Here is a 19,195-nt window from a genome sequence, read left to right on the forward strand (position 1 = left end):
TGGGGGCATAGGGAGGGCGTGCCTTGCGCAAGGTGGAGGCGGACACCTGGGAGCCACGCTTGAAGGGCCGGCGCTAGGGCCTGGGCAGCACACCTGTTCGCTGGCGCCCTCCGCCCCGGGTGCCGAGTGGGCGTGTGCGGAGCCCGAGGCGCGGGGCGAGAGGCGGGCGCGGGCCCGGCTAGCTGTGGCGGAGGCTGCGGTGCGGCGGAGCACAGCCTAGGCTCGCCATGGCGGAGCTGCTGTGGAGTCTGCAGGATTCCCAGCTCGTGGCCCGCTTCCAGCGCTGTTGCGGGCTCTTCCCAGCGCCGGATGAAGGCCCCCGGGAGAGCAGCGCGGGCCCCTCGGAGGGCGAGACGCCGGCCCACGGGGTCGGGCATCTCCCCTGCGCCAACGGCAAAGGCGGCGGGGGGCCGCCCAACGGGCTGCGGAGAGACGCGGCCCCGCAGGTAACCGCGGGCAGGTGTTCGTCGGGGAGGGAGGAGGGGGCAGCCGCCCGGATGCCGTGGCAGGTGCGGATCTCAGAGTTGCGGGACGCCGGTTATAGGGTGCACCGTGCCAGGCGGGCCAAGACGGCACAGCCCCGGCAGCCACTCTGCTTGGGCCGCCGTGCGTACAAGAGGAAGCCGCGGCAGTGCGGTGTGGGGGTGGGGGGTCCAGCACCTAGGATGCCACCACCCCCTATCGCTGTGGAGGGTCCGCCGGGGCGCCTCACACTTTGCGGCCAGAGTCTCGAACTGCAGCGTCTGCTTGCGGACGCTTCACCGCAGTAGTCAGATTGGTGCTCCGGTGCATTCTACCAAGTATGAGAGTTACATAATTGCAAAGAACGGAGATGGCCTTGGCGCTTCCACGGGGAGAAATCCTGACATTTCCCCGGTTACTCCTGAGTTTCCGCCCGGCTGCGCTCCCCTGGTCGGTGCACGTAGGATCCAGCGGTGCGTTCTCCACCGCTCAGTGCCAGCAGCTTTGCGGGCTGAACGTGGGGTCTCTTGATGCTGAGGAAAGCGACACCCTCCCAGGCCGCCACCCCCTCCTGCGTCAGTGAGTGTCCGCCCCTACCTCGTGCCATCCGGAGTCCTGGGGTCCCTGATGCTTGGCCAGAGACCTTAAGTGAACTGGAGTGATGCTCTCTGGGGGCCACTGCGGCTCTGAGGACAGCAGCAGTGCGCAGGGACCACAGGCGGGAAGGGCCAGGCGGGCTGCAGATGGCTGCCCAGGAGGCATTGGCACCGGCCTCACCCAACGCTGCCCCTTCCCTAGGCAAAGTGAAAAGTGTGCCAACGAGGCAAGAAGCCCTTTGCTGAGCCGTTCTAATACCTCCTTGTAATGCCACATTCTGTTCTTCCTAGAATGTTTTGGTGACATTTGCTTATGTGTAGAATTGTAACTCTGTTGACAAGAATTATGGGCCATTAGGAGCGCTGAGTTATAGGATTCATTTAGGGGGTGAGTTTCACTGCAGAAAAATCTTCTATAATATTTTCCTTTAAATTATTCCTTCTCAGCTACACCTGGCATTCTATTAGTTTTAAAATGAGTTTGAGACCACCTTCTTTTCCAGCAGCGTTATCTTAGAAAGGGAGTGGATTGTGGAGGGGCAGAGGGGTGATGGTGGCAAGAAGCAGTCCCCTGCTTGCTGCCATTCCCCTGTCTGTGCTCCTGTCTGTGGCATCTTCTGTGCACACGGCTGTGTGCACCTGCAGGTACCAGTGCTTGTACTGCACTCTGTTCTGTTCTCCAGCCACCTCCCTTCTCAAGCCTTTCTGATTCCGGAGGCTGGAAGGGCATGTGTGCGCCTGTTTCTTGATGATGATGCTTTCAATTCCGGAGAAGTCTCCGGTTTCCCCTTTAAAGCCAAGCTAAGTGCTCTCCTGCAGGAGAATGCTTCTGCTGCTTAGGGGTGTGTGGGTCTTCCATGAGGCAAATGGCAGGAGTGTCCCCGGTCCCCCTCCAGTGTGGAACTTTTACTCACTGTCCATCATGCAAAAGAGAGAGCTAAAAATACGAGATCACAGATCGCTGTGTTGGGGGATAAGGAGGGGAAAAGTGAACCTGAGAGCATTAGATGCATGAGCCATTTCTGAATGTTTTGAAAGGTGAACCAGCTTCAAATGACTTAGTAAGACGAACATGTTACAAACACGTGCAGAATTCTACGCCCCCCTCCAGATGGTTGCATGCAGACACACTCCAGAGAGCTCATAGGAATCTGGGGACATGCCCCGCTCCAGCTGCCTCTCACGCTTCTCCCACTCTGCAGTTTTCAAAGGTCGGTTCCTCAGGATGAGCTTCTGCTGTCTCCCTACATGAGGCTCTCTGCTTCTTTTGCTTTTTCCTTTTTAGTGTTTATCACATTGTGTGAACATGTCCAGGTGTGAATATGTGATAACCTGCAGCCTCCTGCCGTGGGTGGGAAGCTCCAAGGATGCAAAAAACTTGTGTCTTCCTGCCCATTATTTTCCTCCCAGAGCCAACTCCTTGAGTATTAGTAGCTCAGTGAGTTTTATGAACCTATGACTGCAAGTTACAGTAAAAAAAAAAAATAGTTTTTTTAAAAAACTAAACAGTAAATATTGAAAATAAAATATCAAATGGTCTTTCTCCCACTTTGCTTAGAAGTCAGTCCTGGAACACTGATTGAAGAACCCTTCGAATAATAGAGGCGTTGTTTTCTTCATTTACGTGATTTTAGATCTCAATGAATTTGATTCACTTTCCACATTTTTCAGTGTTTATTTTAGTCCTTGAAACTGGACAAGCGAGGAAACGATTGAGGGCTTTCAAATTCTTGTAACCACATGCTGTAAGCTTAAAGATTAACTACATCTTTTGCTAACCAGGACTGGACTGGGCTTACACAAACCTGTTGTTGAATACTTTAGATTGGGCCTTAGAGAATGCCTGGTACTCATGAAATTTCCCAAAATTTCTACAGGGTTAAGTCACTTGTGGAGGACTTTCCAGATATCATACAGTCAAGAGAAGCCAGAGCTTTTGACTCTCAGATCTAAACTTTCCACTTTGCAGCTTCCAGGGGGAAAGGTCCAGAACCTAAGTCACGGAGGTGTGAGGTGTTAATGCAGGTTAGACCTCAGAGAAAGCACACGTGTGGCTTCTTACCAGAAAGAGGGCATTCCTGGGAAAGAGGGATCCTGGGACAGGGCTAGGAAAGTGGAGGTATCACCAGAATTGTGCCAACTTGTTCTGGAATAAAGCCGGTTTTGATTTCTAACATCTATGCTTACCCAGTAGAGTTGGGTTTACGCTTTGAGGTCCCATTCCCCGTCTTCATTTTAGACTGGAGATCATCTTTCCTGATATTGTTCTGGTCAATAAAGGCTTTGTGAGAACAGCTCAGACACACTTCTAAGGTTGGGTTGGGGAGGAGATCAGAGATTGTTTGTTTGTAAAAGTCTTTGTACTCCTCATTTCCCGCTTGAAAAAACCGCCTCCCTCTAAGCCTGTTGTTCTACAAAACGCCAACTTTGATTTTGTTGGCTGGCTGAAGTGCAAAAAGTGTATGCAGAACATCAGCAGGCTTGGATTGGCTCAGTCTCTGAGCCTCAGTTTCCCCCAGAAGCAACAGGATCAGAAGGGAAGAAAAGCATGGCTTACCAGCTGTGTCTGCTTTGTAATCACCTAGAGGACCTTTAGAACCGGAGGAGCAATGTGCAGGGTACAGGTCTAAGGTGTGGCCTGGAGATGGTAGACAGCAATGACAAGTTCTGAGTTCCCTTCCCCTGAGGATCACCACTCTGTGTTATGAGAGAGCGAAGTGATGGCTAAAGGCGGTGGTCACTTCAGCTGTGACGCTTTAGCTTCATTCTAACGAAACCAGCCATCAGAGCAAACAACCAGCTCTAGTTATATTTAGAAGATTGTCAGGGTTTGAAATGGCAGATAGGCTACTTTGAAAATGTCCACCTGAACTTTTTTTTCTACAAACAGGTGGCATCATTATTCATTAACTTGGAAAAATATCGAGAAAAAGCCAAGTCTACACATTGTTTCATGGTCAAAGATGATTATTCAGTAAGTGTACAACCTGATTTTTAATAGTCGCACAGCACCAAATAGCATATCCATGAAAACCTTAAAGGCCTTTTCTTAGGCTTTCAATTTATTCTCAGTTTTTACATTAAGAGATTATAACATCTGGGATAGATGTTGTGGCACAGCACATTAAGTTGCTGCTTGAGAGGCCCTCATCCCATACTGGAGTGCCAGTTTGAGTCTTGGCAGCTCTGATCCCCACCGGTCTCTTGCTGCTGCATTCTCGTATGTAACGGGTGATAGCCCAAGCAGGTGGGTTCCTGCCACCATCCTGGGAGACCTGAATGTCCTCGCAGCTTTTGGCTTCACCTTGGCCCTGCCCTGGCTATTGTGGGCAGATGAGAGCTCTCTCTCTCTCTCTTCCTCTCTCTCTTGCTTTTTTTTTTCCACTTAAAAATAGGCTTGCATAGATAAGAATGTTTCCACGTCTTTGATTATCTCCTAATTTATATTTCCAGATGCAGAATTACTAAGTGAAAAATATGCACATCGTATGACTTCTAGTAGACAAGTCGCCCTTCAAGAAGGCTGTAGTAGGATGAACAGCTGTGAGAGCAAGTTTCCCCCTTTTTTTTAAATCCTTGAAGAAAATCATCTTCTCTAGATCTATAGATGTCTACCTTTATTCACCTTTGCTTTCTTGATTTCCATCCCACATCGGTTGATAAACCACTCTGATTCTGGTACAATCCTCAGAGATATACAGAGAAAGTAAAATTTAGATTCCTGCTCTGGGAAGCTCAAATAAAGCAATGCAGACAGAAGGTTCACCATGGGGTCAGACGAACAGAAGGAGAAACTCCCTTTGCTCGGGGAGCTCCATGAATAAGGAGGGGAGACTTAAAACTGGAATGGAAATCAGTAAGGATTGGTGGCTGAGGAGTATGGGGATGGCTCTGGTGATGGCTGCACTGCTACGGTGACAGCAAAATTAAAAAAAGCAAACCCTGCATTGTATAATTTAAATGGGATAATTGTGTGGGATGTGACTATCGCAATAAAGCTGTTCTTGAATTAAAGAGAGAAAAAAACTGAATGGACATCCAGCAGATGAAAGTAGGAGAAGCACTAGTTCCTGTGATTTTTGTTGTGCCAAAACAAACACGTGGGTATCAGTTTTGGTGGATGGTAACAAGTTCAGCTCTGTTATCACTCAGAGTTGCAGAAAGAAATAGCTTGCTTGAAACACTGGAAGAATAGTGATAAATTTTATGTATATTTTATTTGAACTACACCATTATGGAGGGGAAGCATAACTCCCCATTTCTTTCTCTCTTTTTTTTTTTTAAGATTTATTTATTTATTTTGCAAAGTCAGATACAGAGAGGAGGAGGGAAGGAGAGGAAGATCTTCCATCCAATGATCCACTCTCCAAATGACCACAGGGGTTGGAACTGAGCCAGTCTGAAGCCAGGAGCCAGGAACTTCCTCCAGGTCTCCCAAGTGGGTGCGAGTCTCAAGGCTTTGGGCTGTCCTTGACTGCTTTCCCATGCAACAAGCAGGGAGCTGAATGGGAAGTAGAGCTGCTGGGATTAGAACCGGCGCCCATATGGGATCCTGGCGTGTACAAGGCAAAGACTTTAGCCATTAGTTCACCACACTGGGCCCGAAACTTCTCATTTCTTAAATATTGGCTGTACTGTGACTTCCTTCCAAAGAGTACGACATGAAAAGAGCAAAGGAAAGATAATACATTTTATGGTGTAGGAAATGGCAGACACAGCCCCAGCCAGGCAGTCAAAGGGTTCGCATCAACACTGAGCCATCGCCTTAAACTACGCTCTTGATACATGTTGAGGAGTGCTTTATAGAACACATGACTGTGTGTCCTCACACCTGTAAGGTCATCAAAAACAAGAGTTCTGACAAGCAGTCACAGCGAGAAGGAGCCTACAGAGACAGGATAACTAAAGGCACTGTGTCCTGGATGGGATCGTGGAAGTGGGGAAAAAAGGATGATAGTGAAAAAAGTAAGGAATTTTGTGTAAAATACGAACTTGTTGAGGCCAGTGTGGTGGCATAGTGAATTAAGCAACTGTCTATACCAGAGTCCTTTATGAGTGTCAAGTTTTAGCTACGCTGCTTGCCATTCAGCTGTCTGCTAATGTGCCTACGAAAGTCTCAAAAGGTGGCCAAGATTCTTGGGCTGTTGCCACTCATTTGGGAAACTCGGAGTTCTGGCTTAGGTCTGACTCAACTCCTACTTGGGAAGCAAACCAGTGGATGGAAGATCTCTCTCTCTCTCTCTCACTGTCTCCTCAGCTTTTAAAATAAATATACAAACCTTTTTTTTTTTTCTTTTAAAAAGCATTTCACTTTTATTTGAAAAGCAGAATTACAGAAAGGAGAGACAAAGATCTTCTGTCCAATGGCTCACTCCCAAATGGTTGGGGCAGAGATGATCTGAAGCCAGGAGCCAGAAATTTCTTCCAGGCCTCCTGCATGGGTACAGGAGCCCAAGGACTTGAGCCATTCTCCACTGCTTTCCTAAGCCATAAGCAGGAAACCGGATCAGAAGTGCAGCAATCAAGACACTAACTAGCTCCCACATGGGATGCAGGCACCAGAGCTAGAAGCTATGTCAAGAAATTTTCCACTATCAAAACAAATGCATTACTCAAACAGCAATCCTGCAGGATATATGAGAATGACACTGAATATATGGAAAGTCTGTTGTCTCTTAAACTTCTTGTAAATTTAAAACTCCTCTTAAAAAAAGTCTTTAAAATATATTAAAGGGAGATGGAATTTAAGGAAGTTCAAAGATAGGATCATTTACAAAGAATTAAGCAGGATGAGAAAAAAAACAGCATAGAACAAAACATCTTGGAGCAAGTAACATCAGCTTTAAAAAGGAAAGGGGAGAAGCTGGTGCTGTGGGAAAGCATAGCTGGCATCAGGGGTCTCTGAGAGAGCTGAGGTCATTTGCAGAGAAAGATAATAATGGCCTAACCAGTTGTTAGGCATTGAGGGGAGAGCAGAATTGTGAAGGGTTTCCCTCCAACTCATTCTCATGTACTGCCAGTGTCCCTTTTGGACAAATACCCTCAGAAGCCAGGGAGCATGGGAACCTGGCTGATGGAAACCCTAGAATTCCGTCTCTGGAGGAAGGTTAGAGACTTGGGAAGACAAATGTGGATTGTCCACACAGGTTCCATAGACAACTAGGTGTTGTAAAACTAGCTGGTGCTTTGGGCTGGAGCCAGGGTTTTAGGATGTACTTTTTTTTTTTTTAAGACTTATTTACTTTTATTGCAAAGTCAAATATACAGAGAGAGGAGGAGTGACAGAGAGTAAGATCTTCTGTCCGATGATTCACCCCCTCAAGTGACTGCAACGTTAGGTACTGCGCCGATCTGAAGCCAGGAGCCAGGAGCTCTTCCAGGTCCCCCACACGGGTGCAGGGTCCCAAAGCTTTGGGCCATCCTCGACTGCTTTCCCAGGCCACAAGCAGGGAGCTGGATGGGAAGTGGGGCCGCCGGGATTAGAACCAGCACCCATATGGGATCCCAGGGCGTTCAAGGCGAGGACTTTAACTGCTAGGCCACGGCGCTGAGCCCTTTGAATGCACTCTTAATGGTAGCTTTCTATAAAAATTGGACTCTACCCTCTAGATGGTCATGGCAGATCAATGCCACCCTGTGCCAACTTGGAGTGATATGGAAAGAAGGGATCCGGGGTGGATGTTGCTGTGCTTAGGAGGTGTTAGGGAGGTCTGGTCCTGAAGCCTTTGCGGTGGGGGGAGAGAGATTCAAACAAAGCAAATATAGAACTAGCATGATATCAATCTGTAATTTTTTAAAAATTGATTTATGGGGAAGAGAGATCAGATTTACAGAGAGAAGAAGAGCCAGAAAGATCCTCCATCCACTGCTCCACTCCCAAATGGCTGCAATGGCCAGAGCTGAAGTGATCAGAAGCTGGGAGTTTCTTCTCAGCATGCCACATGGGTTCAGGGGTCCAAGGACTTAGCAGCATCCATTGCTTTCCCAGACCATAAGTAGTGAGTTGCATAGAAAGTGGAGTAGCTGGTACTAGAACCAGTGCCCATATAGGATGATGGTGGTGCTTTCAGGTGGAGGAACAGCCTGTACTCCACCTTGCCAGCCCCCGTAATTTTATATTTTATTTAAATTTTAATTAATATTTAACAGATTCCATGTGCTTCACAAATACAATTGTAACAACATGACAATTTCTTCCTCCTTTTCTTCCCCACGGCTTCCCATCCTTCCTTCTCCCATAAAACCAAACTTGAGTTGTTTGAGTGTTCTCCAGACTGATTTCCATAGAGGCTGTACCAATTTGCAGCTCCACCAGCAGTGGAGTAGGGTTCCCTTTTCCCCGCATCCTCGCCAGCAAGCGTCGTTGGTGTTCTTGTTTATGTGGGCCAATCTTACTGGTGTTAGGTGGTACCTCATCGATGTTTTAATTTGGATTTCCCTTATTGCTAGGGAGCTGGAACATTTTTTCATATGTTTGTTTGCCGTTTGGACTTGTTCCTTTGTGAAATGTTTGCCCATTTCCCGTGCCCATTTCTTGAGTGGCTTGTTTGTTTTGGTTTTTTGGTTGTTTTGAAGTTCTTTGTATATCCTGGAAACTAGCCCCCTATCGCCTATATCGTGTGCAAAGATCTTCTCCCACTCTGTGGGTTGCTTTTAACTGACCGGATCTTTACTCTGTTAGCCCTATCTTCAGACCAGAGAAGGTCTCCCCAAGAGGCCACTGAACTTATCTGGACAATAAGACGCTGAACTTTATGCTAGGCATGTGTTTGCAAGCAATGAATCTCAACTGAACTTGAACTATGGTTATGCAACAAGGTGGAGGAATCCACCATGGGGGAAGGGGTATGGGAGGGGAAAAAAAATAAAATAAAATAAAATTTGGATACTCTGGCGTAAAAAAAAAAAAAAAAAAAAAAACCAAACTTGAATGTCTGTCTCAGGTTCTTCACAATGCCTGGAGATCTCTCTTATCCACTGGTGTCTTAGAAGGAAAGAGACCATGAGTGGTTTCTTGAGCCATACATGGCCACATTTTGAATCATGAGGCCTCCCCGATTGGATCAGGAATCTGCACTGAGTCAAGGCCGCCTTGTGCAGTCTGGGCAGTATGTTATGACCCCTCTTCCGGTGGGATCTGCACATTGGGTAGTGAGCAGCAGAGCCAATCGGACTGCTTCTTTACAGGGTGGCTAGGAGACGCAGACACATGGCCATGGGTGGTAAAGTGCTGATGAGCCACAGGGCAAAGGAGAGAGCTGTAAGCAGAAAGCTGAGACAGAGCTCCAGTGGTAAAGGCAGGAGCACTTCCAACTGAGGAAAGAAACAGACTCGATATGTAGATAGCGCTCGGAGTGTGAGCCGGAGGGGTGGTTGAATTTCTGGATAGCTCAGAGTGTCTCAGGAGAGACAGCTGGATGGACTAACATGCAGTTGGGACGTGGCGTGTGCCTAATACGATCTGTTGGAAGGAAGCATGAAGAATGTGCCAGACTCACCCCTTCTCTACCTGGTGGAAATGCGATCACCTGCTTTCTACTTTCACAAGCAGGGAGGGGTGGTCTTTCTCTGAACACTTTACTTTGTGTCTGCTTTGAGCTTCACCAATTTTCCCCAGTATTGTTTTCCTCTTTTTTTAAACAAGGAAACTCATAATTTTGATTAATGAGTAACAATTTAGTTGCTTTGCTTTCTTCTGCTGGACACTGTGAAAGCAGTGTGGGTATGACTAAAATATAGATTGATGGTGAAACATCTGTCAACTTACAACTGTGATTACAATATTGTATGTTAATGGTGACTGTTGACAACAAGCCTAAAGTAGCTTTAATTTATTGAATTTATAATTAAGATATCCATATTTTGACGTTTTGAGACTGCACTTTCATTCTTGTTATCATGTTTGTTAATGATTAACTCCTCCATTGTCCTGATAAGAATTGTGTCTTGAGCATAAGCATTCTTGTATTTCACCAAGCATGTGGTTTAGGGGGAAATAAAACACTCTCATGGTTTCCAGGCAGATCTGTTTCTAGTGCTCCCCTCTATGCTGTCAGTCTGTGAAATGCCGAAGTTAGGGGTCCCCACCGCGTGCCTCGTGAGATAGAGTCCACATACTGAGATATCTAGGTATTAGAAAATCCACTCAGGACTGTAAGTCACCCTCTCCCTTACTCAAACATGATATTGGCTAATCAGCAAAGTATTTTAAAAGCAAAGAAAAGGATCTTTAATTTAGGTCAAATGGATGAAAAGGAAGAGGATAGCCCTAATATTTTTTGCTTGGGAAGGAACAGGGAAGATAGGAAATACTGGGAAAGGCATGTTTCCTTGATGTGTTTTGAATAATATCCTCCTCCCACAAAAGCCACTCCCATTTTTAGGACTCTGTTGACTTAAAAATGAAACAACAACAACAACAAATTCCTTTTGCTTCTGTTGAAGTATTGATCTGTTGATAGTATCTTAAATAAAATGCACTCTTCATCGTCCCTGGGTGTGTTTTGATTTTTCCCAGTGGCAACAGTTTTTCCATAGAATTCTTTGAGAAGCTGCCATCTAAGGCGGGACTTCTAGGGCGAGAGAAAACACGGGCTGATGGAGCATACGAAGGCTCTTGGGAATAAAATGTTGGCAGCTACAAGGCCCTTACTGGTAAAGAAAGGGCTTAGGTAAACATTTTTTGGTGGAAGTTTAAAAAACAAAACAAAAACACTTCTCTTGAAAAATGAGAAAAAGGTGTCCATTGCATGAAATGTGAAAGACTTTCTTGAAAGTGTAAGTGCTGGGATCCCATATGGGCGCTGGTTCTAATCCCGGCAGCCCCACTTCCCTTCCAGCTCCCTGCCTGTGGCCTGGGAAAGCAGTCGAGGACGGCCCAAGGCTTTGGGACCCTGCACCCATGTGGGAGACCCAGATGTTATGCTTCGGTTCGGCATAACATCGGCTGTTGTGCTCACTTGGGGAGTGAATCATCGGGTGGAAGATCTTCCTCTCTGTCTCTCCTCTCTGTATATCCATCTTTCCAATAAAAATTAAAAAAAAAAAGTGTAAGTGCTAAGAGGTTATTAGAAATTGACAGTTTTCTCTTCTTTCTGAATTTTGGTCTTCTGAGATATTAATTTTCAAAATTAATTTTGAAACTTTCAACTATTAAAATAATCCATGCTTATGTCAGAAATAGTGTACGACATCAAAAAGCACAAGGAAGCAAACCAAGAATTTGCCCCCTAGAGGAATGTATCATGAGCATTTTGTGGACTGGTTTTTTTCGCAGCAAATATATCATATTTAAGTTAGGAACATGCTATGCAGGTATAATATTGGAGTGAACATTACCCGTAGTGTTCACTGTTCTTTAATTATCTGATTTTGATGGTTACATACTAAATATTTCTTTTAAAGATTTATTTTATTTTTATTGGAAAGGCGGATATACAGAGAGGAGAGACAGAGGAAGATCTTCCGTCCGATAATTCACTCCCCAAGTGAGCGCAACAGCCGATGCTATGCCGATCCGCAGCCAGGAACTTCTTTGTGGGTTTTCATCATTTTTTTACATTAATAATGATTTTATACTTTTAAGTGGTACCTCCCATGGACTGGTGTTGTAGCTTTGTGGGTTAAGCGACTATTTGCAAGGCTAGCATCGCATGTCAGCTGCCAGTTCTATTGGCGGTTACTCTGCATCCCCTCTAGTTTCCTGCTGACATGTCTTGGAAGGCAGCAGATTATACATATATTTATCTACAGGAACTTTATAATGGAGGCAAGTATACCATGAATTGGATACATTGCAGTATGAGTCTCTACTTCTAAATGAAAGATGGACTCCCAATGAAACTGTTAAATACAGCTTGTCACTAGAATGATGGACTTTATACCATTCTCTACCTACAGTATCAGGATACACTTAAATAGAAGAGTGATAGGCTTGTGACTTGTTGAGGGAATAAACTGTTGTTTCAGTATAGGGGGAGTAGGACAGGATGGAAGGGGAAATCCCTGAGCCTAAGGCACTTTCTCTTGAAACACACACACACAACATCCCATTGCACAGCAATTAACAAAACAATACAATTAATGTACTTGAGGGACCTGGCAAACAGCTCAATTGGCTAATCCTCCCCTCTTCAAGTGTCAGGATCCCATATGAGTGCTGGTTTGTGTCCCAGCTTCTCCACTTTCCATCCAACTCCATGCTTGTGGCCTGGGAAAGTAGAAGATGGCCTCTGTCCTTGGGACCCTGCACCTGTATGGGAGACTTGGAGGAGGCTTCTGGTTCCTGGCTTCGGGTTGACTCAGCTCTGGACATTGCATCCACGTGGGCAGTGAGCCAACTGATGGAAGATCCTCCTCTGACTCTCCATCTCTGTGAATCTACCTTTCCAATAAAAATAAGAAAATCTTTAGAAACGATTATACTTGAATCTTCTCTTGTAAGGAGAACATATTTGAAGTCTGAGAAATAAAGAGAAAAAGAAAATCAGCAAGAGGCAACTTCCTTTCAGGTGATTGTGGGCTTGGACAAGTCATACTTTATTCCCTAATCCTATCCCCCTGAGCCTTCTAAGAGCTATTGTTTGTGTCCTGTGAAATGTTTGTCATTTAGTAATCTGGGGCTGGAATGGGAGATTATGGAGGAATGGGGAAAGCATGCCTTATCTGGTGACACCAGGCCAGATAAGCAGTAGAATCATTCTTCAGCATCCTCAGGAACTGGTCTCAGAACCCCCATGGACACCAGAATCTGCATTTCTAACGCGAAATGGCATGATATTTGCATGAAAGCTACCCATATCTTCCCATACATTTTAAATCCTCTCTAAATGACTTAACAACACCCAATATAGTATAAACGCTTTGTAGATAGGTTTTTGTATTGCATTATTTAGGAACTACTGCAAGAAAAATGTCTGTTCATGTCTAATGTAGATATAATTCCTTTTCCTGAACACTTCCAATTTGTGGACCATTAAATTCACAAGTGGAGAACCCTTAGATGCTGTGGACATACAACCAATGCTTAGATAGCCACATGTTATAATATTAGGCTGTGGAAGCAAGAAAATGAATTAGTTCTGATGTGCATTGTGGAGTGTAACAGACAGTTCTGGAGTCTTCACCTGAGTCCTCCTAAACTTAGTCACCTCCTTTCTAGAAGGCTGTGTGGGTGGCTCATGGCCTGCCTTCTTATCTTGCTCTGTCACAGTGGATCCTCAATTAGATTGAAAGGAATGATCATACCCAGGAGCTAGTCAAATCTACTTCTTTTCTCTTCGATATAAAATGTATTTGTTTATCTGAAATTCAGTTCTGAGTGAGGAATGTAGATCTTCCACCTGCGGAGTTTACTCTCAAATGGCAACAACAATCAGGACTAGGCTAGGTTGAAGTGAAGAGCCAGGAGTAACGGAAGTGGATGCCTGGACAAGTGGAGCCAGGAGTAACGGAATGCATGTGTAATGGAAGCAGAGCAGCCTGGACTGCAGCTGGCACCCTTATGGGATAGTGGCATTGCAAATGGTGACTTAATGTGCTACACCATAACAGCAGCTTCAATAGTTCACTTCTGGAAAAGACTGTCTACTATGCGTGGTTCACTGACTTTCCCTCCACCTAAGTCTGCTACCACCCATATGCCATGTTTTGTCTAAAAATGTTTCTTCTCCTAGGAGTTGTCTGAATTTCCCCAACATGTTGTTACTAGTTAGCCATAATTGCTTCCTATGTATGAAGCATGTACCATTTAAGGAGAAGTGAGACTTCCCACACTTGTCTTTAGTACTTCTTGCTGTGCGTAGATATATCTAAATAAGTTATATGATAGACAATATATCATAAACAATATAGGAATTACTTATTTTGTTATCAATGTCTTTTTCTTCTATCCTCATTGACCCCAATTCCAGATGACTCATCAGATAAATAACAAATGATTTTTAAAAAGTGTTGCTTTTGGAAATAGAAACTATTTATTTAACACTTAGAAGTTATCATGTGGTGGGTGCTTGGCCTAGCAGTTGACATTGGTGAAGACATCCTGTACTAATGTACAGGATGATTCCTGCTGATTCCGCTAGCCGCTGAAGCCAACGTTGGGAGGCAGCAGGTGACAGTTCAAGTAATTAGGTTTCTGCTATTGTTGTAGGCTGAGAAGTTGATTAGTGCTCGTTTGGCTGAGCAGGAACAGGAACTGGGCAGGAACAGGAACTGGACTTGTGGCTGAAAACACCTAGACTAATTGGACTCATCTGTACCCAATATCCTGCTAAATGAGGATGTGGGGAGAGGAGTATAAAAGGAGAGGTGAAGGAGCAATAAAGTGGAAACTCACAGAGACTTCTGCCATCACTGGTCTCCTGTTGGTGCTTCATCCCCAGACCCTCTCCCTGTCCACGTTACTGGCTCTGCTGGCGCTGGGGCATGGCACGAGGGGCAATCTGAGGGACCCCTGGACCTACAAAGGCAAGCTTAAAATTAAATTTTTTTGCAGGGGCCTAAGTAACTACATCCCCAGACCCTCCCCCTGCTATCACATTACAGAATTAGATTATGTTCCTGATGCCCAGATTGAGTCCAAGCCAATCATAGATAATGTGGGCTTTTGAACAGTGAATCAATAGATGGAAACTTGTTCTGTCTCTCTTTTTTTCCGCCTCTCAAGTAATATGAATAAAGTTAATATTGAACATACTTCTTCCTATTTTTTTTTTTATTAAGAAGAAAGAAGAGCAGAAAAGAAGAGAGAGGCAGTGATAGTCTTGTATTCTGCATGTTCTGTTATAGTAATATCAGACTCCTGGTATTGACCTTGTGTTGGAGGTATGTGAAATATAACTATCAAGACCAGTATTTTGGCACAACATGTTAAATTGCCACTTGCAACACCAGCATCTCATATTGGAGTGCCTGTTTGGGTTCTAGATGTTCTATCTTGAATCCAGCTTCCTGCTATTGTGTTTAGAAAAATGATGGTAGATGGCCCAAGTATTTGGGCCCCTGCCACGTGTGTGGAACTGCTGGAGACCAGCTCTAGCTGACTGAGAGCTTGCAAAGGATGCGTGGATTGGCGAGATGATAGGAAGAGATAAGACACAGACCACTATAGCTTGATGCTCATAATGGACAACCCAGAAAAGTTGCCTTCTTTATTTATACACAAATCATCACAAGCTTTTGCACAGCATCCAGTTGTTTCATTTTTCATTACATCATGGTTGTGAAAATGTAAGAAGCAATCTTAAAAAATATTTTTCTATTTCAAAGAAAACATGCTTAACAAACCATTACTCATTGAAATCTGCAATCACTTGGCTGAAGCCAGGAACTCCACGGTTGGCAGCACATGCAGTTACATAGTGACAAATAATTTACTTATACTCAAAATCAATTTTTACTAAACACAAACTAATATTGATTAAAATATTAAGAATACAGAATTAAAAATCATAAATGAAAGGATTTTATAAAAGCATATAACAGATTCTTTGCTAAATCTTATAATCAAATCATGTATTAATTACGGTCACCTTCACCTAGTGCTGATTCAATTGTTTTTTATTCTTTTGTTAAAGGGCAGTGAAAGTGATCAAGGCAATTCAGCTAATCTACAAACAGAGGGCCTTTACAAGAAACTTCCTTTCATCTATATAAACTGTTTTTTTTTCCCCTAAATATAAGTGGCAATATAAGATAAAGATTTTAAACCATTTTGAGGGGGTTCACATCTATTTCCTTATAAAAGATGCCCCATATGCTTTTGCTTTCTGTGGTAAGAAACTAAAATGCGTCATATCATGTGTTGTAACAGTTCGAGGTGTATGGTAAACAAACTCTTTGTACCTCCATGATTGCCATCTATTCCAGGATATTACCAAGCCATTTCTTAAGGAAAACATTACTTATACTAGGGCAAATTTCAGGACAAAAGTGGGCACATAACAGGATGTTTGGAAACATAGTGGGCTCAATTGTACTATTGTATACTTTTAACTGTGTGTCATAGCCTTACGTTACTACAGGTGTTTTCATTGTAACATGATTGATCAATTTGAGGTGTCATACCAATTACAGGAATCACTTCACATTAACAACAACAAAAAAAACAACAACAACAACATCCTCAAAAGAATTCTATGAAACATCAGAGAGTTCCATACAATGGGTGAGGCAGCAATTGGGTGAGGTGACCAGAGACATTCTGCCGGGCCTTGCCACGCAGCCAGAAACTCCTCGCAGCCTTGCTGACCGAGGAGCGGTGCTCATCACACACCCATGCCATCCGACCCAACTGCACGGCTCCCCACATGGAACACCTAGATGGAATTCCAGGCTTTTGGCCCACTGTTGATGATATTTGAGGAGTGAACCGCAATCAGAATATATCTTTCCTTCTCTCCCTCTCTCTGTCATTCTGCCATTGAAAGAAATCAGCATGTCTTTTTTTTTTTATGTAATTGTTGGAAGAAAATGCGTGACAGATTTCTTGGCAATGCCTTTACACCTGCTTATGAATCTATATTTTTTTAAAAAATCACTGCCGTATGAAAATCAGCTCTGCTGTGTTTCTCAGAGCTTTGTTCCCCCACAGGCACACTTTGCGTACCATGAAGGGGATGCGGAGACCATAGAACAGCTGGGAACTTTCCCTCCAAGGTGTCCCTGCATGCAGTGCTGCTACTCTGTTCTTGCTGCCACTCCCTGACTCTGTTGCATGCCCAGGTAGAGCAAAGGGAAGAGTTTGAATGCCAAAAAAAAAAGTTCATTTGTCTTCAGTTTTATTTTGATTGACTTGTTTTGTAGCTGTGGGTTTTTTTCTTTTAATGAGCTTTCTTTTGTAAACTACTTCAAATTGGTGATGCAAGTAGCTTACAGTTTCTTTCTCAATTGTTTTATTTCCCTCAGTCTACAAACATGTTTAAAACCATTAATCCCCTTTTTCACTCACTGCGGAAAGTTCATTGACAGACCTGGCATCCCTGGAATCTGATGTCCTGGTATTCATTTAACCATGAAACTTCTTAAAAGAGCCTTTGTCCATTTCAAAAGCTCTTCTACTTTTTCACTGATGGCTCATTCCTGGTGCATGCTGTTAGCTGAAACAGGGTCAATTAAACGGAAACAAAACCAGGAGAGGATATTTAGTGTAAGATAGAATTTTTAAATTGTCTCTAAGTTGTCGTTGATTTTGAGAGGCAGAGAGATACAGATGGGCAAGACAGAGATAAAGACACACACAAACACACACACAGATCTTCTGGCTCACATTCTCAGATACTTGCTGTCGCTCTTACTTGGCTGGGACCAGAGTTAAGAGCCAGCGACTCAATCCAGGTCTCTTATGCAGGTGATAGGCACCCAAGTTCTTGGACCATCATCTCTTGTTTTCCAGGGTTTACATTAGTGGGAAGGTGGAGTCAGGAGCTGGAGCTGCGAATTGAAGGCAGGTGCAAAGATATGGGACACACACATCGTAACTGGGGTTGTAACCACTAGACCAAATACCCATTCCCAGGCAGCATTTTTTTTAAAATGACACAGTTCCATAGGCTCTGAGATTTCTAGTCTCCATTCCCCCAGCCCTGCTACTGGTATTACTATGGGCAGTTCTTCATGAACAGTCATAAGTTCATCATTCTGCTATTGAAGTGTCTCCTGGGATTGTGGACATGGACAGTGGCAGAGTCCAGCATCCTACTGTCAGGCTATACTCAGCATTTTCACTGGGAGTCCATCTTTGCTCTGGGTGTAGAGAGGCATGCTGCGCTGTGTCTCCACATCTGGGCATGTCAGTCTCTGCCTCACTTCTATTATAGATCCCCTGGTACAACTTTTGATTCTTTTTTGCTCATGTTGTAAGTTTATTGAGAATAGTTAACCATATTTAAAGTGGGAAGAAATGAATTATTTTCCAATACACATCAAAAGTAAAGCAGACAGTACTTCAAATGGCAAGGGTGTGGCTATGGCAAGAAAGTGGAAAGGGTGGGCACAAACATAAAATCACTGCTGGGGCTCGTGTGGTACACTGCGGGCTAATCCTCCACCCTGTGATGGCAGCACCCTATACAGTGCCCCTTCATGTCCTGATTCAGCTCCCTGCCTGTGACCCGGGAACACAGAAAAGAAGATCCAGTCCTTGAGACCCTGTACCCACATGGGAGGCCTGGAAAAAGCTCTTGAGTTCCCCGCTTCGAATCAGCTCCACTCTGGAGTCCTTATCCATGGATGTCCCTAGGCACTATTCAGTCACCCTCAAGTCTCCAGAGCCCACTGGCTGGTGGCCGGAGGGCAAAGCCCGGCACCAGATAGGTGCACTGGCCCACTGAGTTAAGATGGTGCTGGCTGCCTTTTAAGCAGTTGGGCAGGCCACGCGCTCTGCTCACCAGCCAGAAGTGGAGGTTCTGCTCCACATGCCTGGCCCACCCAACTTTCAACATTGTTTTGATTGTCAGATTTATAATCCTCCCGTACAGACAGCTTCATCACCAAAGACTATTTATCAAATATTTGAATGTTAATGGCTACCCAAAAATATTATGAAAGCAACAAAAATCTCATTAATTTCTACATCTAGAAACATGTCTGTAATGAACTGCTCAACCAGAAAATAAGCAGATTAAAAATGAAGCTTATACTATGAGCCCAAGTTTTAGATAGTAACAATAGTATAGACATATACCTGTGTGTGTATGTGTGTCTAATTTTTTTGAAGATGTGTTAAGCCAAGTTGCCAGAAGTCCTCTCTGGATGTAGTGAGTTTAAAAATCCACTTTTATTTTCCTAACTGTATTTCCTATATTTTTACTGTAAAAAGACAGGAATTTCATGTTTAGAAAAAAATAGGATAAAATAGGTTTTGTATCTTTGAAGAATACTAGTTACTAAAGTTGGTAACATTATTTCATAGTAGGCCTTTTTAAAAAAAATTTTTTTTTTTAATTTACTCAGGGTTACAGAAAAAGATACAGAGAGGGCTCTTCCATCCACTGGTTGACTCCCAGAATGGCTGGGAGCTGGATTGGTCTCAAACTGAGAGCCAGGAGCCTCTTCTGGATGCTCATGTGGACTAGAACCAGTATGCTATGGGATGTCAATGCCATAGCAGAGGATAAACCTGATATGCCACTGCAGTG

General features: G+C 44.2%; 1 protein-coding gene across 2 annotated transcripts in view; it reads left to right on the forward strand.

Annotated features, from left to right (window-relative positions):
* The first annotated feature begins 119 nt into the window (after positions 1-119).
* SGPP2 (sphingosine-1-phosphate phosphatase 2) overlaps positions 120-19,195 on the forward strand; it is a 116,918-nt gene continuing 97,842 nt past the window's right edge. The window contains exons 1-2 of one of the 2 annotated variants that reach the window (XM_040982784.1): positions 228-304; positions 4,558-4,564. In XM_040982784.1, coding sequence (XP_040838718.1) covers positions 228-304; positions 4,558-4,564 — 84 coding nt within the window. Of the gene's footprint in view, positions 447-4,557; positions 4,565-19,195 lie in introns of both variants that reach the window. The other variant, XM_040982783.1, reaches the window with a different exon arrangement.

This window comes from Ochotona curzoniae, unplaced genomic scaffold, assembly GCF_017591425.1.
Source record: "Ochotona curzoniae isolate NIBS_2020 unplaced genomic scaffold, NIBS_Ocur_1.0 contig_3643, whole genome shotgun sequence".
NCBI classification, from domain to species: Eukaryota; Metazoa; Chordata; class Mammalia; order Lagomorpha; family Ochotonidae; genus Ochotona; species Ochotona curzoniae.